Source organism: Aspergillus campestris (genome assembly GCF_002847485.1).
Source record: "Aspergillus campestris IBT 28561 chromosome Unknown P168scaffold_5, whole genome shotgun sequence".
NCBI classification, from domain to species: domain Eukaryota; kingdom Fungi; phylum Ascomycota; class Eurotiomycetes; order Eurotiales; family Aspergillaceae; genus Aspergillus; species Aspergillus campestris.
In genome coordinates this window covers 724,008-739,361 of record NW_020194340.1, presented here as the reverse complement: position 1 = coordinate 739,361, position 15,354 = coordinate 724,008, and the positions used below count along the sequence as shown (strand labels likewise).

Below are 15,354 nucleotides of genomic sequence, written 5' to 3'. Positions count from 1 at the left end.
ATCACCACCTTCAATATCGTATTTTTGTTCTTCCTATTTTCGTGATCTCGAATGCGCGTTTATTTGCACAGAATCCTGGATCCCTACAAACTGACCATATATCTCGTCGGTTTGAGAATTCGCCTGGCCTGATCAGGCGGGGTTTGTGCATTTCTTGTCACCAGGGAAATTCCACATCTCTCCCATGGTCCCAGGCCTCGTCATCCAGCAAATTAACCAGACTTGAGGCCAATCAACCGTCATCAATCCTGCTTTGAATCGCGTCGATCCTTTCCCAGCACAATCCTGCTGAGGTCAGCATCCAGGCACTATGCTGGACATAGCGCTGCACTATAAGGGCTAACCTGTTTGGGTTAGATCAAGCGGCACGTGTCTGGCAGTGTGATGACTACTCAGGGAAACAGATGCAGAAGGCGGTGGACAACGGCAGATCATGGCTCCGCTGATAACTTTTTTTTTCTTGCCGGCGCATACGAAAATATTGTCCCAAGCGACAGCAATCTTGCAATTCGATTCCCACCAACCGGCCACTCTCTCTCCTCCCGATTTCTCAAGGGTTTGGACTGTCCCACGGAGGACGCAAGGTTGTGTGTGGGCAACGGTTTCCCCGTCAATATCTCGATACCGTTTCGTTTGCGCTACCGCCGATATACCGATAATCTCGTGAAGCCGACAGCTGCCCATCATGCCTCGCAAGGCGATCGATTCGCGAATCCCCGCGCTCATTCGGAATGGCGTGCAGGAAAAGAAACGAAGCTTCTTTGTGATCGTCGGCGACCGCGCCAAGGATGTCATCGTCAATCTCCACTATCTCATGTCGAGCGCCGATGTCAAACAGAATAAGTCCGTTCTCTGGGCGTACAAGAAGGATCTGCTAGGCTTCACCAGTCACCGGAAGAAGCGTGAGGCGCGCATCAAGAAGGAAGTCAAGAGAGGCATCCGGGAGCCCAACTCGGAGGATCCGTTCGAACTGTTCATCACCCTCAACCAGATCCGCTATGTCTACTACAAGGAGACGGAGAAGATTCTTGGTAACACCTACGGAATGTGTATTCTCCAGGATTTCGAAGCCATGACGCCCAACCTGCTTGCCCGAACGGTGGAGACCGTCGAGGGTGGAGGAATGGTCTTGCTGCTCTTGAAGAGCATGAACAGCTTGAAGCAGCTCTACACCCTGTCGATGGACATCCACTCGAGATACCGCACGGAAGCCCACGATGATGTCGTTGCCCGGTTCAACGAACGCTTTATCCTGTCCCTAGGCAGCTGCGAGTCGTGTCTGGTCCTCGATGACGAGATGAACGTCTTGCCCATCTCCGGAGGCAAAAACGTGAAGCCGCTTCCGCCCCCGGAGTCGGTAGATACGACCAGCACGCCTGCCCAGAAGGAACTCAAGGCAATCAAGGAGAGTCTGGCAGAAACGCAGCCGATCGGATCGCTGGTCAACCTGGCCCGGACCGTCGACCAGGCGAAAGCACTGTTGACTTTCGTTGACTCCATCACGGAAAAGACGCTTCGCAACACGGTGGCGCTGACCGCCGCGAGAGGTCGTGGTAAGTCCGCGGCTCTTGGTGTGGCCATTGCGGCCGCCGTCGCGCATGGGTACAGCAACATCTTCATCACCTCCCCGAGCCCGGAGAACTTGAAGACTCTTTTCGAGTTCATCTTCAAAGGATTCGACGCGCTTGGGTATCTCGACCACGTCGATTACACCATCCTGCAGTCGACCAACCCCGACTTCAACAAGGCAGTCGTGAGGGTCAACATCCACCGCCAACACCGCCAGACTATCCAGTATATCCAGCCCCAGGACGCCCACGTTTTGGGCCAGGCAGAACTGCTCGTCATTGATGAAGCCGCTGCGATCCCGCTTCCCCTGGTCCGCAAGCTCATGGGACCCTATCTGGTCTTCATGGCGTCTACCATCAACGGTTACGAAGGAACGGGCCGGTCTCTCTCCCTGAAACTGATTCAACAGCTCCGAGAGCAGTCAAGGGGTGGCCTCAAGACCAATGGCCAGGAGGACATCGATGTCGCCGATCGCGCCACGGGCAAGGCTGCGAAGAACTCGGAGAAAAGCTTGGGTGGTCGGTCTCTGAAGGAGATCACTCTGTCCGAGCCTATTCGATATGCCCCGGGAGACCATGTGGAGAAATGGCTGAACAGAGTCTTGTGTCTCGACGCAACGCTGCCCAAGTCCAAGATCAACACCCAGGGCTGCCCGCACCCCTCGAAGTGTCAACTCCTGCAGGTCAACCGAGACACCCTGTTCTCCTTCCATCCCGTCTCCGAGAAGTTCCTCCAGCAAATGATGGCCCTGTATGTCGCGAGTCACTACAAGAACACCCCCAACGATCTGCAGTTGATGAGCGACGCTCCGGCGCATCAGCTCTTCGTTCTCGTGCCGCCCATCGACGAAGCCGCAACCAAACTCCCCGAACCCCTCTGTGTCGTCCAAGTGGCGCTGGAAGGTCGCATTAGCAGACAGAGTGTGCTCAACGCCCTGAGCCGCGGCCAGCGAGCCGGCGGCGATCTCATCCCTTGGCTGGTGAGCCAGCAGTACCAGGACGAGGACTTCGCAGGCCTGTCGGGCGCCAGAATCGTCCGCATCGCCACGAACCCCGAGTACATGAACATGGGCTATGGATCGCGCGCTTTGGAGCTGCTGATCGATTTCTACGAAGGCAAATTCACCAGTCTGTCGGAAGATGCCGAGCAGGCTCAGGAGCACATGGTCCGGGTCACCGACGCAGAGCTTACCAACTCCAGCCTCCTGGACGACAACGTTCATGTCCGCGACATCCGCTCTATGCCCCCTCTCTTCGGCAAACTGTCCGAGCGCCGCCCCGACGCCCTGGACTACGTCGGCGTCAGCTACGGACTGACCCCCTCCCTGCACAAGTTCTGGAAGCGCTCCGCCTTCGCCCCCGTCTACCTCCGCCAGACGCCCAACGAGCTCACCGGCGAGCACTCCTGCGTAATGCTGCGCACCCTCTCCCCGGGGTCCAACGACCCCGCCTGGCTGGGCGCCTTCGCGCGCGACTTCCACAAGCGCTTCCTCGCCCTCCTCTCCTACCAATTCCGCGAATTCCCCTCCGTGCTTTCCCTCAGCATCTGCGAATCCGCCAACGCCGGCGCCAAGCTGGACGCCGCCACGACGACCGCCCTCCTCAGAAAGGCCGACCTTGACGCCGCCTTCTCCCCCTTCGACCTCAAGCGCCTCGACAGCTACGCCAACAACCTCCTCGACTACCACGTCATCCTCGACATGGTCCCCACCATCGCAGAGTACTACTTCGCTGGCCGCCTCAACGGCCGAGTCAGCCTCTCGGGCGTGCAGCAGTCCATCCTGCTCGCCATCGGCTCGCAGCGCAAGAATCTCGAATCCCTCCAGTCAGAGCTGAGCCTGCCCTCGTCGCAGCTTCTCGCCATGTTCCTCAAGATCGTCCGCAAGATGTCCTCGCACTTCCGCAACCTCGTCGAGGGCGCCGTCGCCGATACTCTCCCCGCGGAGAAAATCCCCGTCAGCAACGCCGCGAACGACGCCCACGACGAGTCCATCGACGAGCGCTTCAAGCCCCTCGCTCAGAACCTGGACGACGAGCTCCGCGAGGGCGGAAAGCAGGTGAACGACGAGATGCGCGAGAAGCAGCGCGCTCTGATCGACTCTTTGCCGCTTGAGCAGTGAGTTCCCTCCCTCTTCTCCCCTTTCCTTCTGCTTCTAGCCTCTCCCATTCAAGAGTCTTCCGGCCTTTCTCCCGTTCAAGCGCATGGAATAGAATAGAATGAAATGAACAATAACTGATTCCCAGTCTCCAGATACGCAATCAATAACGGCGACGCCAGCTGGGAAGAAGCCGAGAAGCAAGTCCGCGGCGGAGGCGCCTCCACCGTCAGCATCAAGTCGTCCAAGCAGAGTAAGCGCAAGAAGGGCGAATCCGCCCGCGAGCTCTTCGACACGGAGGTCGACTCCAAGAGACAGAAGATTATCAAGAAGGGGACGGAGGGGAAGAAGAAGAGCAAGCATTGATTAGAGGTATTCTTTGTTTTTTGTCTTGCAAAGCTGTTGGTTTGGTTTCAATAACCCAACTAGCCCTATGGAATGCAATATGGCGTCGTGTGGTTTCCTTTTTCCTTCCTTGTTGTGTATGTGTGTATGTGCATTTTTACGATAATTGGCGTTTTTTCATTTGGCTGTTTTATATATCCATTAGATATTTACTGTGTTGCAGTGATATTGAAGAGAGAAAAATAAAAGTTTTTTTTATATAAATTTTTTAACCTACATTTACTTTGCGCTACTCTTTCGAGCCGATGGTATCCTAAACGTTCGCTATGCCCATCCTCCTCGGGACAGATAGCCGACAGTCACACCAACTTACAATTCATCGTGATCGGCAGCAGCCTCCTCCTTCGCAGCGCCAATGATACCCTCCGGCAGCTTGCTCTTCTCTCCCTCACCTAGTCTGATGGCATCGATCCAGGTCTCTACCGCCTTCTGCCCGTAGGCGGCGCTACCATCATACCTCCTCCACCAGCCCCTACGTCCGTTGACCGCGATGATCTCGACTTCCGTGGCATCCGCCGACAGGCCCAGGCCGTCTCTCAGAGCCTGGGCTTTGTCGTTGGTGCTGGGGACGCTGTAGAAGGGGAAGAGCTTCGTCTGTCTGAGCGCGTGCTTGTGCGCGATCTCGGCAAGGCTCGTTAGGGCTTCCTGTGCGGGACCGGTCTCGCTGGACGAGGGGACGAGGGCCAGGACACAGGTGCCGGATTTGGGCATGAGACAGGCGGAGTCTAGTGCTTCTGCGGATGCGAGCGTGTCGATAGTGTGGGACTGGACGGGGGGCTGGGCTGCGGGCTTTTCCTGCGCGTTGTCATTATCTTCATCGTCAGCAGCCTTTGACTCTGGTGATTCGGTCGGCTTGCTGGAGCTTTCAGCGGACTTGGTCGCTTTGGTTGACTTGGAGGATTTGGACTTGGCGGGAGCAGGGTCCTGGTTGGGCGCCGCAGCCTGGCTGAGGAACTCGACCATGGGCTGCTTCTTGAGCTCGCCATCATAAACGATAGGGTCTTTTCCCTCGCCAGGGAGCAAGACGAGGGTGGGGAAGTTCTCCACCTCGAACTTCTCCACCGCGTCGGACTCCTTGCTGCGAATCTGGCCGACCTTGATCGAGCCCAGGAAGTCGATAGCGAGGGCGCGGATAAGGGCGCTGGTCGTGCCTTTCTCGGTGAACAGGATAGCCTTGGGGCTCTCTTCGTCCTCGGAAAGCCACCCGTCCAGATCCTTGTCCGTCACCTTCTTGACGTGGTTCGGGATGCGGTCCACCACCGCGTCGACGATGGCTTTGGCGCTCCGCGCGCCCTGGTAGTCTTCCACTCTCGGCTTGCCGGGTTTCTTGGACGGGGTCATGATCTTGAGCGTCGGGAAGCCCTGCACGCCCAGTCGGCCGCAGAGGGGCTTGTTTGCGTCATCGTCGCAGTTGACCGCGGCTACCTTGGCCAGGCCGTCTAGGTTCTTGGCGGCTTTCTCGTAGGCGGGCTTCAGGTTTTGGCAGTGGCCGCACCATGGCGCGTAGAATCTAGCGACGCAATCCTGTTAGATCTGGGGATGAAGGTAGAGGGGTGAAGAGAGGAGAGCTGCTTACTCTACGATCTTGAAGCCAAGCGATGTTAGTCCTGCTGTGACTGTCTACTCGGGGACTTCTGTCTCGAGTCCACTTACCGACGGGTAGTTCGAGTTCGCGATATGCTGGTCGTAAGTCTTCGCATCTACCTGCAGCACAGGCGATTTCTTAGTATACAGGCCATCCGCGCTGACAGGGAGAGCTGCCAGAAGCGACGCGACGAGAAGAAGCGCAGGACTAGACTGCAACTGCATCATGAAGTGGAATTAAAGACCTGAAATTTTTAAGGACACGTGTTAAGCATAGAACATAGCAGGAGGGACGTCTTCAGGACACGACAGGGAACCGGGAGGAATTATAAGCTCGAGGCGAAGTTGAATGGTGGCTGGATGGGGAGATTGACGCAAGGTGTCCTGAAGCTCTTGGCGCGTCGCCCGAATAGGCAAGGCGACAAACTCCCCGGATCAGTGCTTATTGTTAGCCTTGGTGATGTCAGCAAACGATGACTATATCTTTACTACAAGTATTAAAAATAAAGTAGGTTATCAAGTATAGACCTTCTATTAGAATAGACTCAGGGGGGCCAAGTAACCTCCTTTGAGACTCCGTACTTGATCACAATCTATCTGCTGGCTCCTCATGCTAGCCAGAGAGAAATCTTAAATTAACCATTTCAAGTGGAAGGGGCTTCCTATTTCTACGATATATGCTATCTAAAGTACCAACAAGGTGAATTGCTTTGTGATACAAGATAGCATTCATTCCACATGGGCGTCATGTCTATTTAGCCTTCTCTAGCCACTGAGAACTGTTAGCTATCCACGCAGCACAGTTTCCCGGTATTATCAGTAGTATCACATCACTTACAGTCCAGCACGATCGACCACAATGGATATTCTTCAGCTCAGGCTATTTGGTCAATCAGTATATGTGATAGAGCAAGGAAGCCATGGACTAGTTACCTCCGCTGAATTATGATTAACTAAACTGCTAGCAAGTTTGCAATCCAGCTGCTCGGTGCAATCGGTGTCAGCGTTACACTACTAATGTCAGCTGTTTACTCTCCAAAGGTAAAGAAAGAGCATACCGGAACCCCTACTGCACACCACCGCCAGTTTCTATTTGGGAAAACACTGTCCATCATGTAACTTATAGCCTTGCCGTAGTTGTTAACTTGCGGCTCTGGAGCGGGGATGGCCAAGGCTCCTGTGCTGAGCACAATCGTGGTAACGAAACACTGAGACAATCTCATGCTGAATATTTCTAATGACACAAATTTGAAAGCTAGTCAATTTGGATGTTGAATTTGTCAAGTCAATCCCCAGTGAGCGAAGGGACTTTATATACTGTTGGTCTGGGGACCATGAAGTGATGTAACTGAAGAAAAAGGAGCTAAGAACCGAAATAGAAGATGGGAGTCTAAACAAGAATGTAACTTTAAGGATATAAATGAAGATGCAACGAAAATGTAACGAAGAAGGCAACGAACGATGTAACGAAGCATATGAACAAGTATGAAGGCAAAGTACATACCACCAGAGCCACAAATGTTTGTGGACCCGTATGATCGGCCTCGAAAACACAATATAGGAAACAGGAAGGTGTCGGACATCGGACACCTGTAGCAGTGGAGAACGGCGCCATCGATTTGCGACCAAGATGGTATCGTGGTGTCCCTACCAGAGGGCTTTCGAGGGTAGCAGATTACAAGTAATTCTGTTACTACTAAGACATAATCATAACTATAGAGTCCTCACTGAACATGATATACTCTATCTATTGATATTATTGGCTATTCCATAGATACTATCTGTCGAGAGTATGTTCTTGGTATGCCCTTAGATGATAGATACCATAAGACTAACAAGTAATATAATCCCCTAAATAAACAGATACTCTGGTATAGTGGCTGAAGGAACACGAAGTATAGATCATTGCTTGATGAAAGAAAGAAGATCTAATAAAAAGTGCAGCTGAAAAGCCAGTGCAAGCTAACAGGGCAGGGTCAGAAACAGCGAGGACGGTCCTTATACACAAAGTGCCAATGGTAAAGGTTACCAGTGGTTGTTGAGAGCATTTCATACCCCGGCGGTCAGCTCTGCAGCCACTGCTCGAAGATCTTGAGCATCGCGTCCTTTATCCGGACTACATCCCTTTCCCCAGACAAACAGACGAGCATCCGATAAGTAATTCGAGAGGGTGACGGTTTCGTTAGTCTCGGATTCAACCAGTGTGAGTGGGTCAAGGCGAGACACTGAAACCGACAAAGAACCGTTTTTTCCGCAAACATTGAAAGTGGTAGTCAGTCGTCACGTTGCATTGGGGATAGACTAGTCATCAGATGAAGATTGTCAATGGTTTCCCATCTGTCTCCGCCAGTAGATACTCAAAGCAGACGTATATCACTGTTTTATATGAAAATCGGTGGGCATCAGTGGCTCTCAGCCACTACATCAAATTACCGAATTGGCATTTGATCAGGCTTGATATGACTGATATCTCAACAGATACTCATCAGATCCATTGGGGACAGCTGCTTATTTATTGGTTTTTGGAGAAGCGCCATTGTATACCTGTGATCCCAACCAGGCATGACTTCAATGACAAGCAGCTCGCTCAAGGTGGTATAGTCAAGCTTCAGGATGTCGCGGCAGTGGCTTGTATTACCCAACAATGCAGCGAGCTCTGATGAGATGCCTCTTCAGGAGAGCACCGTACTGCTCACGAACAAGACAGGAGCTTACTGGGTCCTTCGTACAGTAGTGTTCTCGCGGCGTCCGTTCCGTGGGCTGCGACCATTGTGGTTTGTATGTGTCGCACTGAATATTAGGTTACTTACGAAGCCCAAAAGTGTGATGGTGTCTCTTGTAGCTAAATGTTAATCCTTGCAACCGTATGGGTACATTCTCCGACACAACGCAGGACTCAGTCGATGGAGGAGCGTATTAGCCGGTCCGGCTGATGGGGAAGGAACGACTCCCATGGATTCCGAGGAAGGAACAACCCGCAGAACCCATTCAAGTACTTAGATCCAGGATCATCATGGATCTCAGCTAGGGTAGATAGAAGTGGCCTTGCTAGCTAGCTTGATTGAATGCACGAGTCTGTTAGGTGTATGGTTGTGGATCGCTCGATTGGCGCTTCGATCAGAAGGTGGGGTATAAAGGTGTGGATGTTGCAGTGGGTGATCGGCATGTCCCATCTATCGAGATCACGTGACAGTGTATGTTATAACAAACCAAAGGTGATGCAGCACAGCTGACTAAATATGGTCGACGATGTTGTTCCTGATCCCGCTCCATTTCTCCCCCGCATTCGCACATGTCGGTGGAGACCAGCGGTGGCATGCAACCACCACAGGACCTAGGGCCCCTAGGCATAGCCTTTTTGCCACGAGAGATCTTCTGGATGATCTTAAACCAGCTTCCGCCCAATGATATCGTCCGTTGTCGCCGTGTCTCCCGGTCGTGGAATGATGCGTTTTCAAACCCCGACAACCTGGTCCCGCTCTTGAAGCAGCTCTTCCCAAGGGCAAAAGGGGTGAGGGAACCTCTTCGTGAGGGCTTATTTGATGAACTGGCGGCATGCGATGACCCCGGTAGATGGCGCAAGCTCTTTGACCAGGTAGCCGCCAGGTATGACCATCTCAGTCGCGGCAAGCCGTGGTCCGTCCAAAAATACAAACTCTGTGATGAGTTTGGAGTCACGGGCGAAAGGGAGTGGTTCCAGGTGCAGCCCTGGGATAATCATGCCAGTCACTTGATGCAGCGTGTGGACTGCCCCTTCTCGGAGTCATTCTGGACGTACGAAGATGGCCTTCTGGTCTATCCCAGCGCTGATTTCTCGTGTCTAGTTCTCATGGACTTGGAAAGCGATAGGAAGTTTATGGTGCCGTTCATAGTCACAGGAAAGGTGATTCGACGCATCAGGCTGCAGAAGAGAGTACTCGTGGTCGAATGGGCTGAACCGAAAGCATTCCATTGGCTGAATGATAGCGACGGGGTGCATCGTCACTTTGCATCGTCCTTGGATGTGAGCTGGGCCGATAACGGCTGGCGAATCACCTTTCGAAATGAGTGGAAGATCATGTTTCTCGGACACCCTTTGAGCGAGAGAGATCGGTTTTATTCCTCCCACAGCCAGACACACTACGTCATCTATATTTGGCAGCCCAATCGCAGTTTATACACCGCTGACGAGGATGCTCCCATCGAGTCACTGTCGGTGTGGGACATCTCCAAACCATCTGACTACCGACCTTCCCTAGACCCGACAGGTCGTGGTCGCGAGGACGCACAAGACCCGGGTCCCTCTATTATAACACGCCTGGGGTTCAGAGAATTGGGATTCTATTCAGTCCGACAGCGCGGTCTCCCAGGAGTCCAGTGCCTGCACATTACGGACGACGATCGATCGATCGAGATCGTCCAGAATTTCTGCACGGGCCCGATCGACCGTCTTGTCGGTCCTGCTGAGTGGGTATCTCAGGTGCAGGTCACCAGCATCCCATTGATCGGTGACGGGCCATGCTGGCGACGATTCGCTGACGTAGCGCTTCCTCCCTACCGTGGAAATGGGAGCTTGCAGACAAACCCTCTTAGCTTTGCCATTTGCAACGAGCCTTGGTATACCATCGTCTCCGAAGCATATGACTCTGAAGCTGGAGTTGGCTTTTGTCTTCATCTGTCCCCCGCTTCCTGGCCGTTCGACCTCAACACGTCCCTCAGTATCCGGACACCTTTCTCGGCCATCACCCTCAAGCAGGAAGATATATATGAGCTGACAAATAAGGGAATGATATACGGGAACGAGAGATATTTGGTTGGCGAGAATGGAAACCGTGAACTAGTGATTTACAGGTTCGACAGGCAGTGATTATTGCTATTGCAGTGACGACACCTGCATTTCATACATACCACTCGAAATCAATGTTTGGCTGGGTTGATATCAACCATTCTGCCAAAACGTTTCGCAGACCACTATATGGCAAATGGTCTCATCTACTCAGAAAACCCACCGGGTCGACAAATTACCCCAGTGCGTCTCTCTCATCGACCATGGCGCTCTTCATGCCCCGGCCTACAACTCAGGAAGAAGCGGCTACGGGGAATGATTTCCATCCAATCTCGATCGCAAGGCTGATATGTGTGGCTTTCGTCGAAATTGAACCTCGGATTCTCGAGATACAGCTGTATTCTCCACACCACTTCAACTTGGGCCTGAACACGCTGGCAAGGAGATACATGTGCATCAGAACCTTACATTTGAGCTCACAGATAGGGGGGAGACACCTCTTAGCCCTCCAAGAGATCAAGCCACCACCCAAGCAGTGCCAATGGCCAATATCATGTCAACCGAAAGCCTTGTATATATGATGACTGTGGATTTCCGGCCTTATGATATCCTATAGTAAGGAGCTGCCTCAAATTTGATAGTATTCATAATGAACAAGCATTCAATCTCTCATATCACAAACACATTTTGCTTTCACCATATTGTAGAATATCTTCGTTGAAATGTTGGCGATCCCAATTATTAGGGCGTAATCATCTGCCCTATCATCCAGCTCTTTCTTTTATCATTTCTTTTTTTTTACGGAGACAACGCATCTTTCTTCCCAGAAGGAAGGCCATACTTGGTCCCCAGAAACAGCTATCTCCGACTAGCTATGAGCTGCAGGCGGATATCTATCTCGCGAGAGATACGATACGACTTGATGGTGCATAGGCCCAAGTGGTGGCGTTTCTTTTGTATACACCTATTGGGGTATATCAAACCAGAGGATGTTGCTAGACGATATTAGATGCAAAAAAGAAAAAATTTTACCAGAGGAAATGGTTGTCTTATTATCTTGCTTTGTTTGGTCATAACTACCTACCTAGCTCTGTACCTATCTTCCGCGATCACACTTCCATCTGACAGGTTGAGTCTCTCCAGGCTACTTAGGTACCTAGCTGAAGTTGTCATGCGAGTCATTCCTTATTATCAGATCAGAGCAACCCTTACTGGTTGGCACCACGCAGGTTATCTCCCATACAACAACAAAAACAACGCCATCATCACATAAACCCATCCCTTGTCCCTACCACATTAAACCATCCTACTTATTATCATCATATCCCTGAAACTTACATCCCACACAAGCCTTACAACCACAGCCCGGACAAGTCAACGTATAGACCGGCATCCACCGATGACAAGCCTCACACTCGACATGCTCAAATTCCTTCTCCCACGGTCCAAGATGAAGACACTGCTCTTTGCTCTGGTGCGTAGGCAAGGGTTGTGCGTGGGTGAACGTCTGCCGGACGCCTTCGAGCCAGCCGCAGAAGGTTTCCATGACGATGCCTTGAAATTCGACGTGCATGTCTTCCTGGGTGTAACGCCCGCTGGGGTGGTTGAGCTTGGCGTTGAAGTATGGGATGAAGGGGGCGAGGTAGGGGTTGGTCTCTGGTGGGAGTTCGCTTTCAGGCGGTTGGGGTACGCTGCTTCTGGGGGGTGAGAATGAGCTGGAGATTTGGGAGTGGGCGTCTGTGAAGGAGTCTTCATCGCTATAGCATTCGTAGAAGATGGCGGGCTCCTGGTCTGCTTCGCTGAGGGGGATGCCACCTTGGTTTTCTTTGTTTTCGGGTTCGTCAGATTCGTTGGACTCTTCAGGGATAGGGGTCTCTTGGTGTGTGTAGTCCTCAGCTGGGTTGTGCCCGTGGGACTGCTGTGAAGGAGTAACGGGATTGAAGCTGTCATCGCAGGCTTCGTCCGGCTTGACCTCTTCATCCAGGTTCACGTCCTTATCCAACTGTACTCCCTCTTCCATGACCTCGCAATCATGCTCTTGATCGTTGCCATTGTCATGATGCAGGGCTTCGTCACCTTCCTCGAATTGTTGATCTTCTCCCTGTTCATCCTCTGCATCCCATTCAGCATAATCGCAAGAGTGCTGCTCATCCTCCTCACCATCCCAACACCCATAATAAAACTCCTCCTCCATCTGAGTATAGCCCTCTTCATTCTGCTCACGCCAACCACCCCCCTCATAGCCCCTGAAGTTAGAACCTTGAAAGCTAGCAGCAAAGTAAGCACTCCCAAACCCACCCCCCCAAAAGCCCGCCCTCCCAAACCTCTCCCTCTCCCTCTCCCTCTCCCTCTCCATCTCCTCCCTCCTCACCCTCTCCTCCTCCGCCCTCCTCTCCTCCACCTCCTGCTCCCTCCTAATCTCCTCCCCAAACCTCACATCCGCCTCACACCGCTCCCTCTCCTCAAGCGACTCATTCGAAAACGGATCCATATGCACGCTATTCGCATAGCTGTACATATACCGCGCATTGCTATTGCGCATGTTGTACCAGAACGGGTTCTGCGGGCGCCACCCGTGGTAGGATGCGCTGAAGAGCACGTGGTCGTCTAGTTTTCGTTGGCGGGCGAGGTGCGCGTCGTGGGTGCTGCGCCGGTGGGGGTCGCGGAGGGTTTCGACGGCTTGTTGGATCTGGATTTGGTTAGTTGGTTGGGGAGGGTAGGTAGTTATAATTGTTTTTGAGAATGAAGATATGAAGATGAATGATAAGAGGGATGCTATCCTCACCTTGCGGAACTCATCAATAGACTCAGTACTTCCGCCTGATTTGTCCGGGTGGTGCTTCAGTGCGAGGCGTTTGTAGGCGCTGTTGATGTCTTTTGTGGTTGCGTCGTTGGTGATGCCGAGGATTTCGTAGTAGTTTACTACTGCGATGGAGGTCATTGTTATGGAGGTATGGTCTATGGTTTTTCTGTTGTGGTTGGGCTTGTTTGGTCTGTGGTGTTGTGATGCTGTAGTGCTCTGTTTGAGATGGTTGTAGGTGGAAGAGGATGGATGGGTGCTTAGTAGGTCTTCAGATGTGAGGTAGGACTGGTGAAAAAGTTAAAGATCAATGTCAGTGGGAAGTTTGGAGTGGTTTGTCTGTTCGTGTCAAAGAGAGTAGTGGGTGGTTAGAATAGAGAAGGAGCTAGCAATCGTCAACTGTGATTGAGGGTGCCCACGACCACTTCGTGTACCCATGCGATATCACTACCTATTGATAACTATGAATTGACGAGACGCTGACAATACCCCCGAACAGGAGAGTAAAAAGGAATGAATGACAATAACCTTTACCATCCAATATCAATCCAATACGATCCTATCACTGAATATCCAGGAAACAAAGAAAATGTGTGACTGATTTACACGCGAAAGTATCTAGGTATTGATGTTTAAGTCTACACAAAGGCGACTCCATCCCAAAGCTTCGTGAAAAGCTTTTACATGTCCGCAGAGGCGGTGGCACCGGTGATAATTTCGACCAGTTCGCCAGTAATGGCGGCCTGGCGCTGACGGTTGTACAGAATCTGGAACCTGTAGGGTATTAGAAAACGCTCAAGCCAATTTAGGGCTGCATGACTTACTTGTTGATCATCTCACCAGCGTTCTTCGAGGCGTTCTATAGAAAGGAAAAAGGTCAGTAAATATAATGGGAACTACGATTCCAGGAAAACTTGCCTCCATGGCGTTGCGACGAGCCTATTTATTGATTAGCATGAGTCCATATCGGCCGATAATATAAATCTTGGGGTCTTACCGAAATCTCGCAAGCGTGGCCCTCAGCCATAGCCCAGAACAGGCTGTTGGCGAGAGAGTACTGGCGGAGGTTGGCCAGGGCCTCCTCGTCGACCTCGAAGGCGGAGATGTTGGCTAGGGAAAAATATTAGCTTGCTGGCTAATTGCGAAAAGCATCTCCAAGACTAACCGGACTGGGTGATGGCCTCCTCGGAGAAAGCCTCGATGGTCTGGGCCTCGTAACTCTGGGCATTGACGAAGTGGTTGTAGATGATCTTCACGCTGGAGTAGTCCTCGGGCAGCAGAGCGATCTGGTCGGCAACGGCCTGGGCGTCGGCGAAGGTGGGGATATCCTTGCAGACGTTGGCGAAGCTCAGAACCAGGGCATCGGCGTTGGTTCTGGCCAACTGGGCCTTGGCCTTCTCGCCGAGAACGACGATGTCCGAGTTGGGGTACTGCTGGAAGACACGGCGGGTGGCCTTGCTCAGACCGGAGTGGATACCACCGCAGAGACCCTTGTCGGAGCTGGCGACGACCAGCAGAGTCTTCTTGTCGTCGAGAGGCTTGGTCTCGGCCTCCTCGAAGACGGTGTTGGAGGTCTGACCGTAGGCACGAGACTCACCCATGGCCTTCTGGGCACGGGTCAGACGGGTCGAGGCGATGACCTTCATGGTGTTGGTGATCTTCTCGATGTTCTTGATGGACTTCAGACGGCCCTCGATTTCACGCAGGGTCGCGAAGTTAGCCGCGTTGGTGGGGGCAGTGCTTTGAGGGGAAAAAATTGTCAGCTATCAATCGTCTTTCCCTCTTGACCACACTCCATCCCTCCATGATCGTCTATCTTTTCCCTTCTCATCCATTGTCGGGGACGGCATTGGAGGAGGGTCCAACGGAGTTCGAAGATACGGTGGGCGGATGGATTGTGCAGAGCCAGACTTACCGGGTGACGACAGCACTGCCGGCCCTGACGGCCGGACGCACAGCACGAGAGAACATGGTGAGATCAAGCCGGTGAGGTTGAGGAGGGAAAGGGACCAGCGAATGGGGGCGGGGCGAGAGGAGTGGTGGTAGAGCAGAGAGCCGCGAAGGTCAAATCGGTGGTCTGGTAACGAAAGAAGACGTTGTGACTTTGGGGACTCCTGTTTCTGTTCTTCCGACAGC

The 15,354-nt window shown here is 52.5% G+C and overlaps 6 protein-coding genes across 6 annotated transcripts; 2 read left to right on the top strand and 4 right to left on the bottom strand.

Annotated features, from left to right (window-relative positions):
* Nucleotides 1-497: 497 nt before the first annotated feature.
* Nucleotides 498-4,247, top strand: P168DRAFT_289718 (ribosome biosynthesis protein KRE33). Its single transcript, XM_024837061.1, has 2 exons — nucleotides 498-3,684; nucleotides 3,820-4,247. The coding sequence occupies exons 1-2, from the start codon at nucleotides 686-688 to the stop codon at nucleotides 4,028-4,030; spliced, it is 3,210 nt and encodes a 1,069-aa protein (XP_024693449.1). The 5' UTR covers nucleotides 498-685; the 3' UTR covers nucleotides 4,031-4,247.
* On the bottom strand, nucleotides 4,247-6,004 carry P168DRAFT_251747 (putative disulfide isomerase). The gene is made up of 3 exons (XM_024834283.1): nucleotides 5,723-6,004; nucleotides 5,646-5,653; nucleotides 4,247-5,579 (listed from the first exon to the last, which is right to left on the bottom strand). The coding sequence occupies exons 1-3, from the start codon at nucleotides 5,879-5,881 to the stop codon at nucleotides 4,379-4,381; spliced, it is 1,368 nt and encodes a 455-aa protein (XP_024693448.1). The 5' UTR covers nucleotides 5,882-6,004; the 3' UTR covers nucleotides 4,247-4,378.
* A 1,443-nt stretch (nucleotides 6,005-7,447) lies between these two features.
* On the bottom strand, nucleotides 7,448-7,836 carry P168DRAFT_140401 (uncharacterized protein). Its single transcript, XM_024832756.1, has one exon. The coding sequence runs from the start codon at nucleotides 7,704-7,706 to the stop codon at nucleotides 7,485-7,487; it is 222 nt and encodes a 73-aa protein (XP_024693447.1). The 5' UTR covers nucleotides 7,707-7,836; the 3' UTR covers nucleotides 7,448-7,484.
* Nucleotides 7,837-8,969: 1,133 nt separating this feature from the next.
* P168DRAFT_234952 (F-box protein) lies at nucleotides 8,970-10,499 on the top strand (the record flags this gene model as incomplete). The annotated part of the gene is made up of 1 exon (XM_024833436.1): nucleotides 8,970-10,499. One exon carries the CDS (start codon nucleotides 8,970-8,972, stop codon nucleotides 10,497-10,499), a length of 1,530 nt encoding a protein of 509 aa, XP_024693446.1.
* Nucleotides 10,500-11,382: 883 nt separating this feature from the next.
* P168DRAFT_342222 (DnaJ domain protein) lies at nucleotides 11,383-13,399 on the bottom strand (the record flags this gene model as incomplete). Its single annotated transcript, XM_024841811.1, has 4 exons — nucleotides 13,204-13,399; nucleotides 11,757-13,107; nucleotides 11,503-11,578; nucleotides 11,383-11,413 (listed from the first exon to the last, which is right to left on the bottom strand). The coding sequence occupies exons 1-4, from the start codon at nucleotides 13,357-13,359 to the stop codon at nucleotides 11,383-11,385; spliced, it is 1,614 nt and encodes a 537-aa protein (XP_024693445.1). The 5' UTR covers nucleotides 13,360-13,399.
* Nucleotides 13,400-13,656: 257 nt separating this feature from the next.
* On the bottom strand, nucleotides 13,657-15,313 carry P168DRAFT_289713 (F1F0 ATP synthase subunit gamma). The gene is made up of 6 exons (XM_024837060.1): nucleotides 15,134-15,313; nucleotides 14,384-14,958; nucleotides 14,216-14,328; nucleotides 14,137-14,157; nucleotides 14,043-14,077; nucleotides 13,657-13,992 (listed from the first exon to the last, which is right to left on the bottom strand). The coding sequence occupies exons 1-6, from the start codon at nucleotides 15,187-15,189 to the stop codon at nucleotides 13,899-13,901; spliced, it is 894 nt and encodes a 297-aa protein (XP_024693444.1). The 5' UTR covers nucleotides 15,190-15,313; the 3' UTR covers nucleotides 13,657-13,898.
* Between the last annotated feature and the right edge of the window lie 41 nt (nucleotides 15,314-15,354).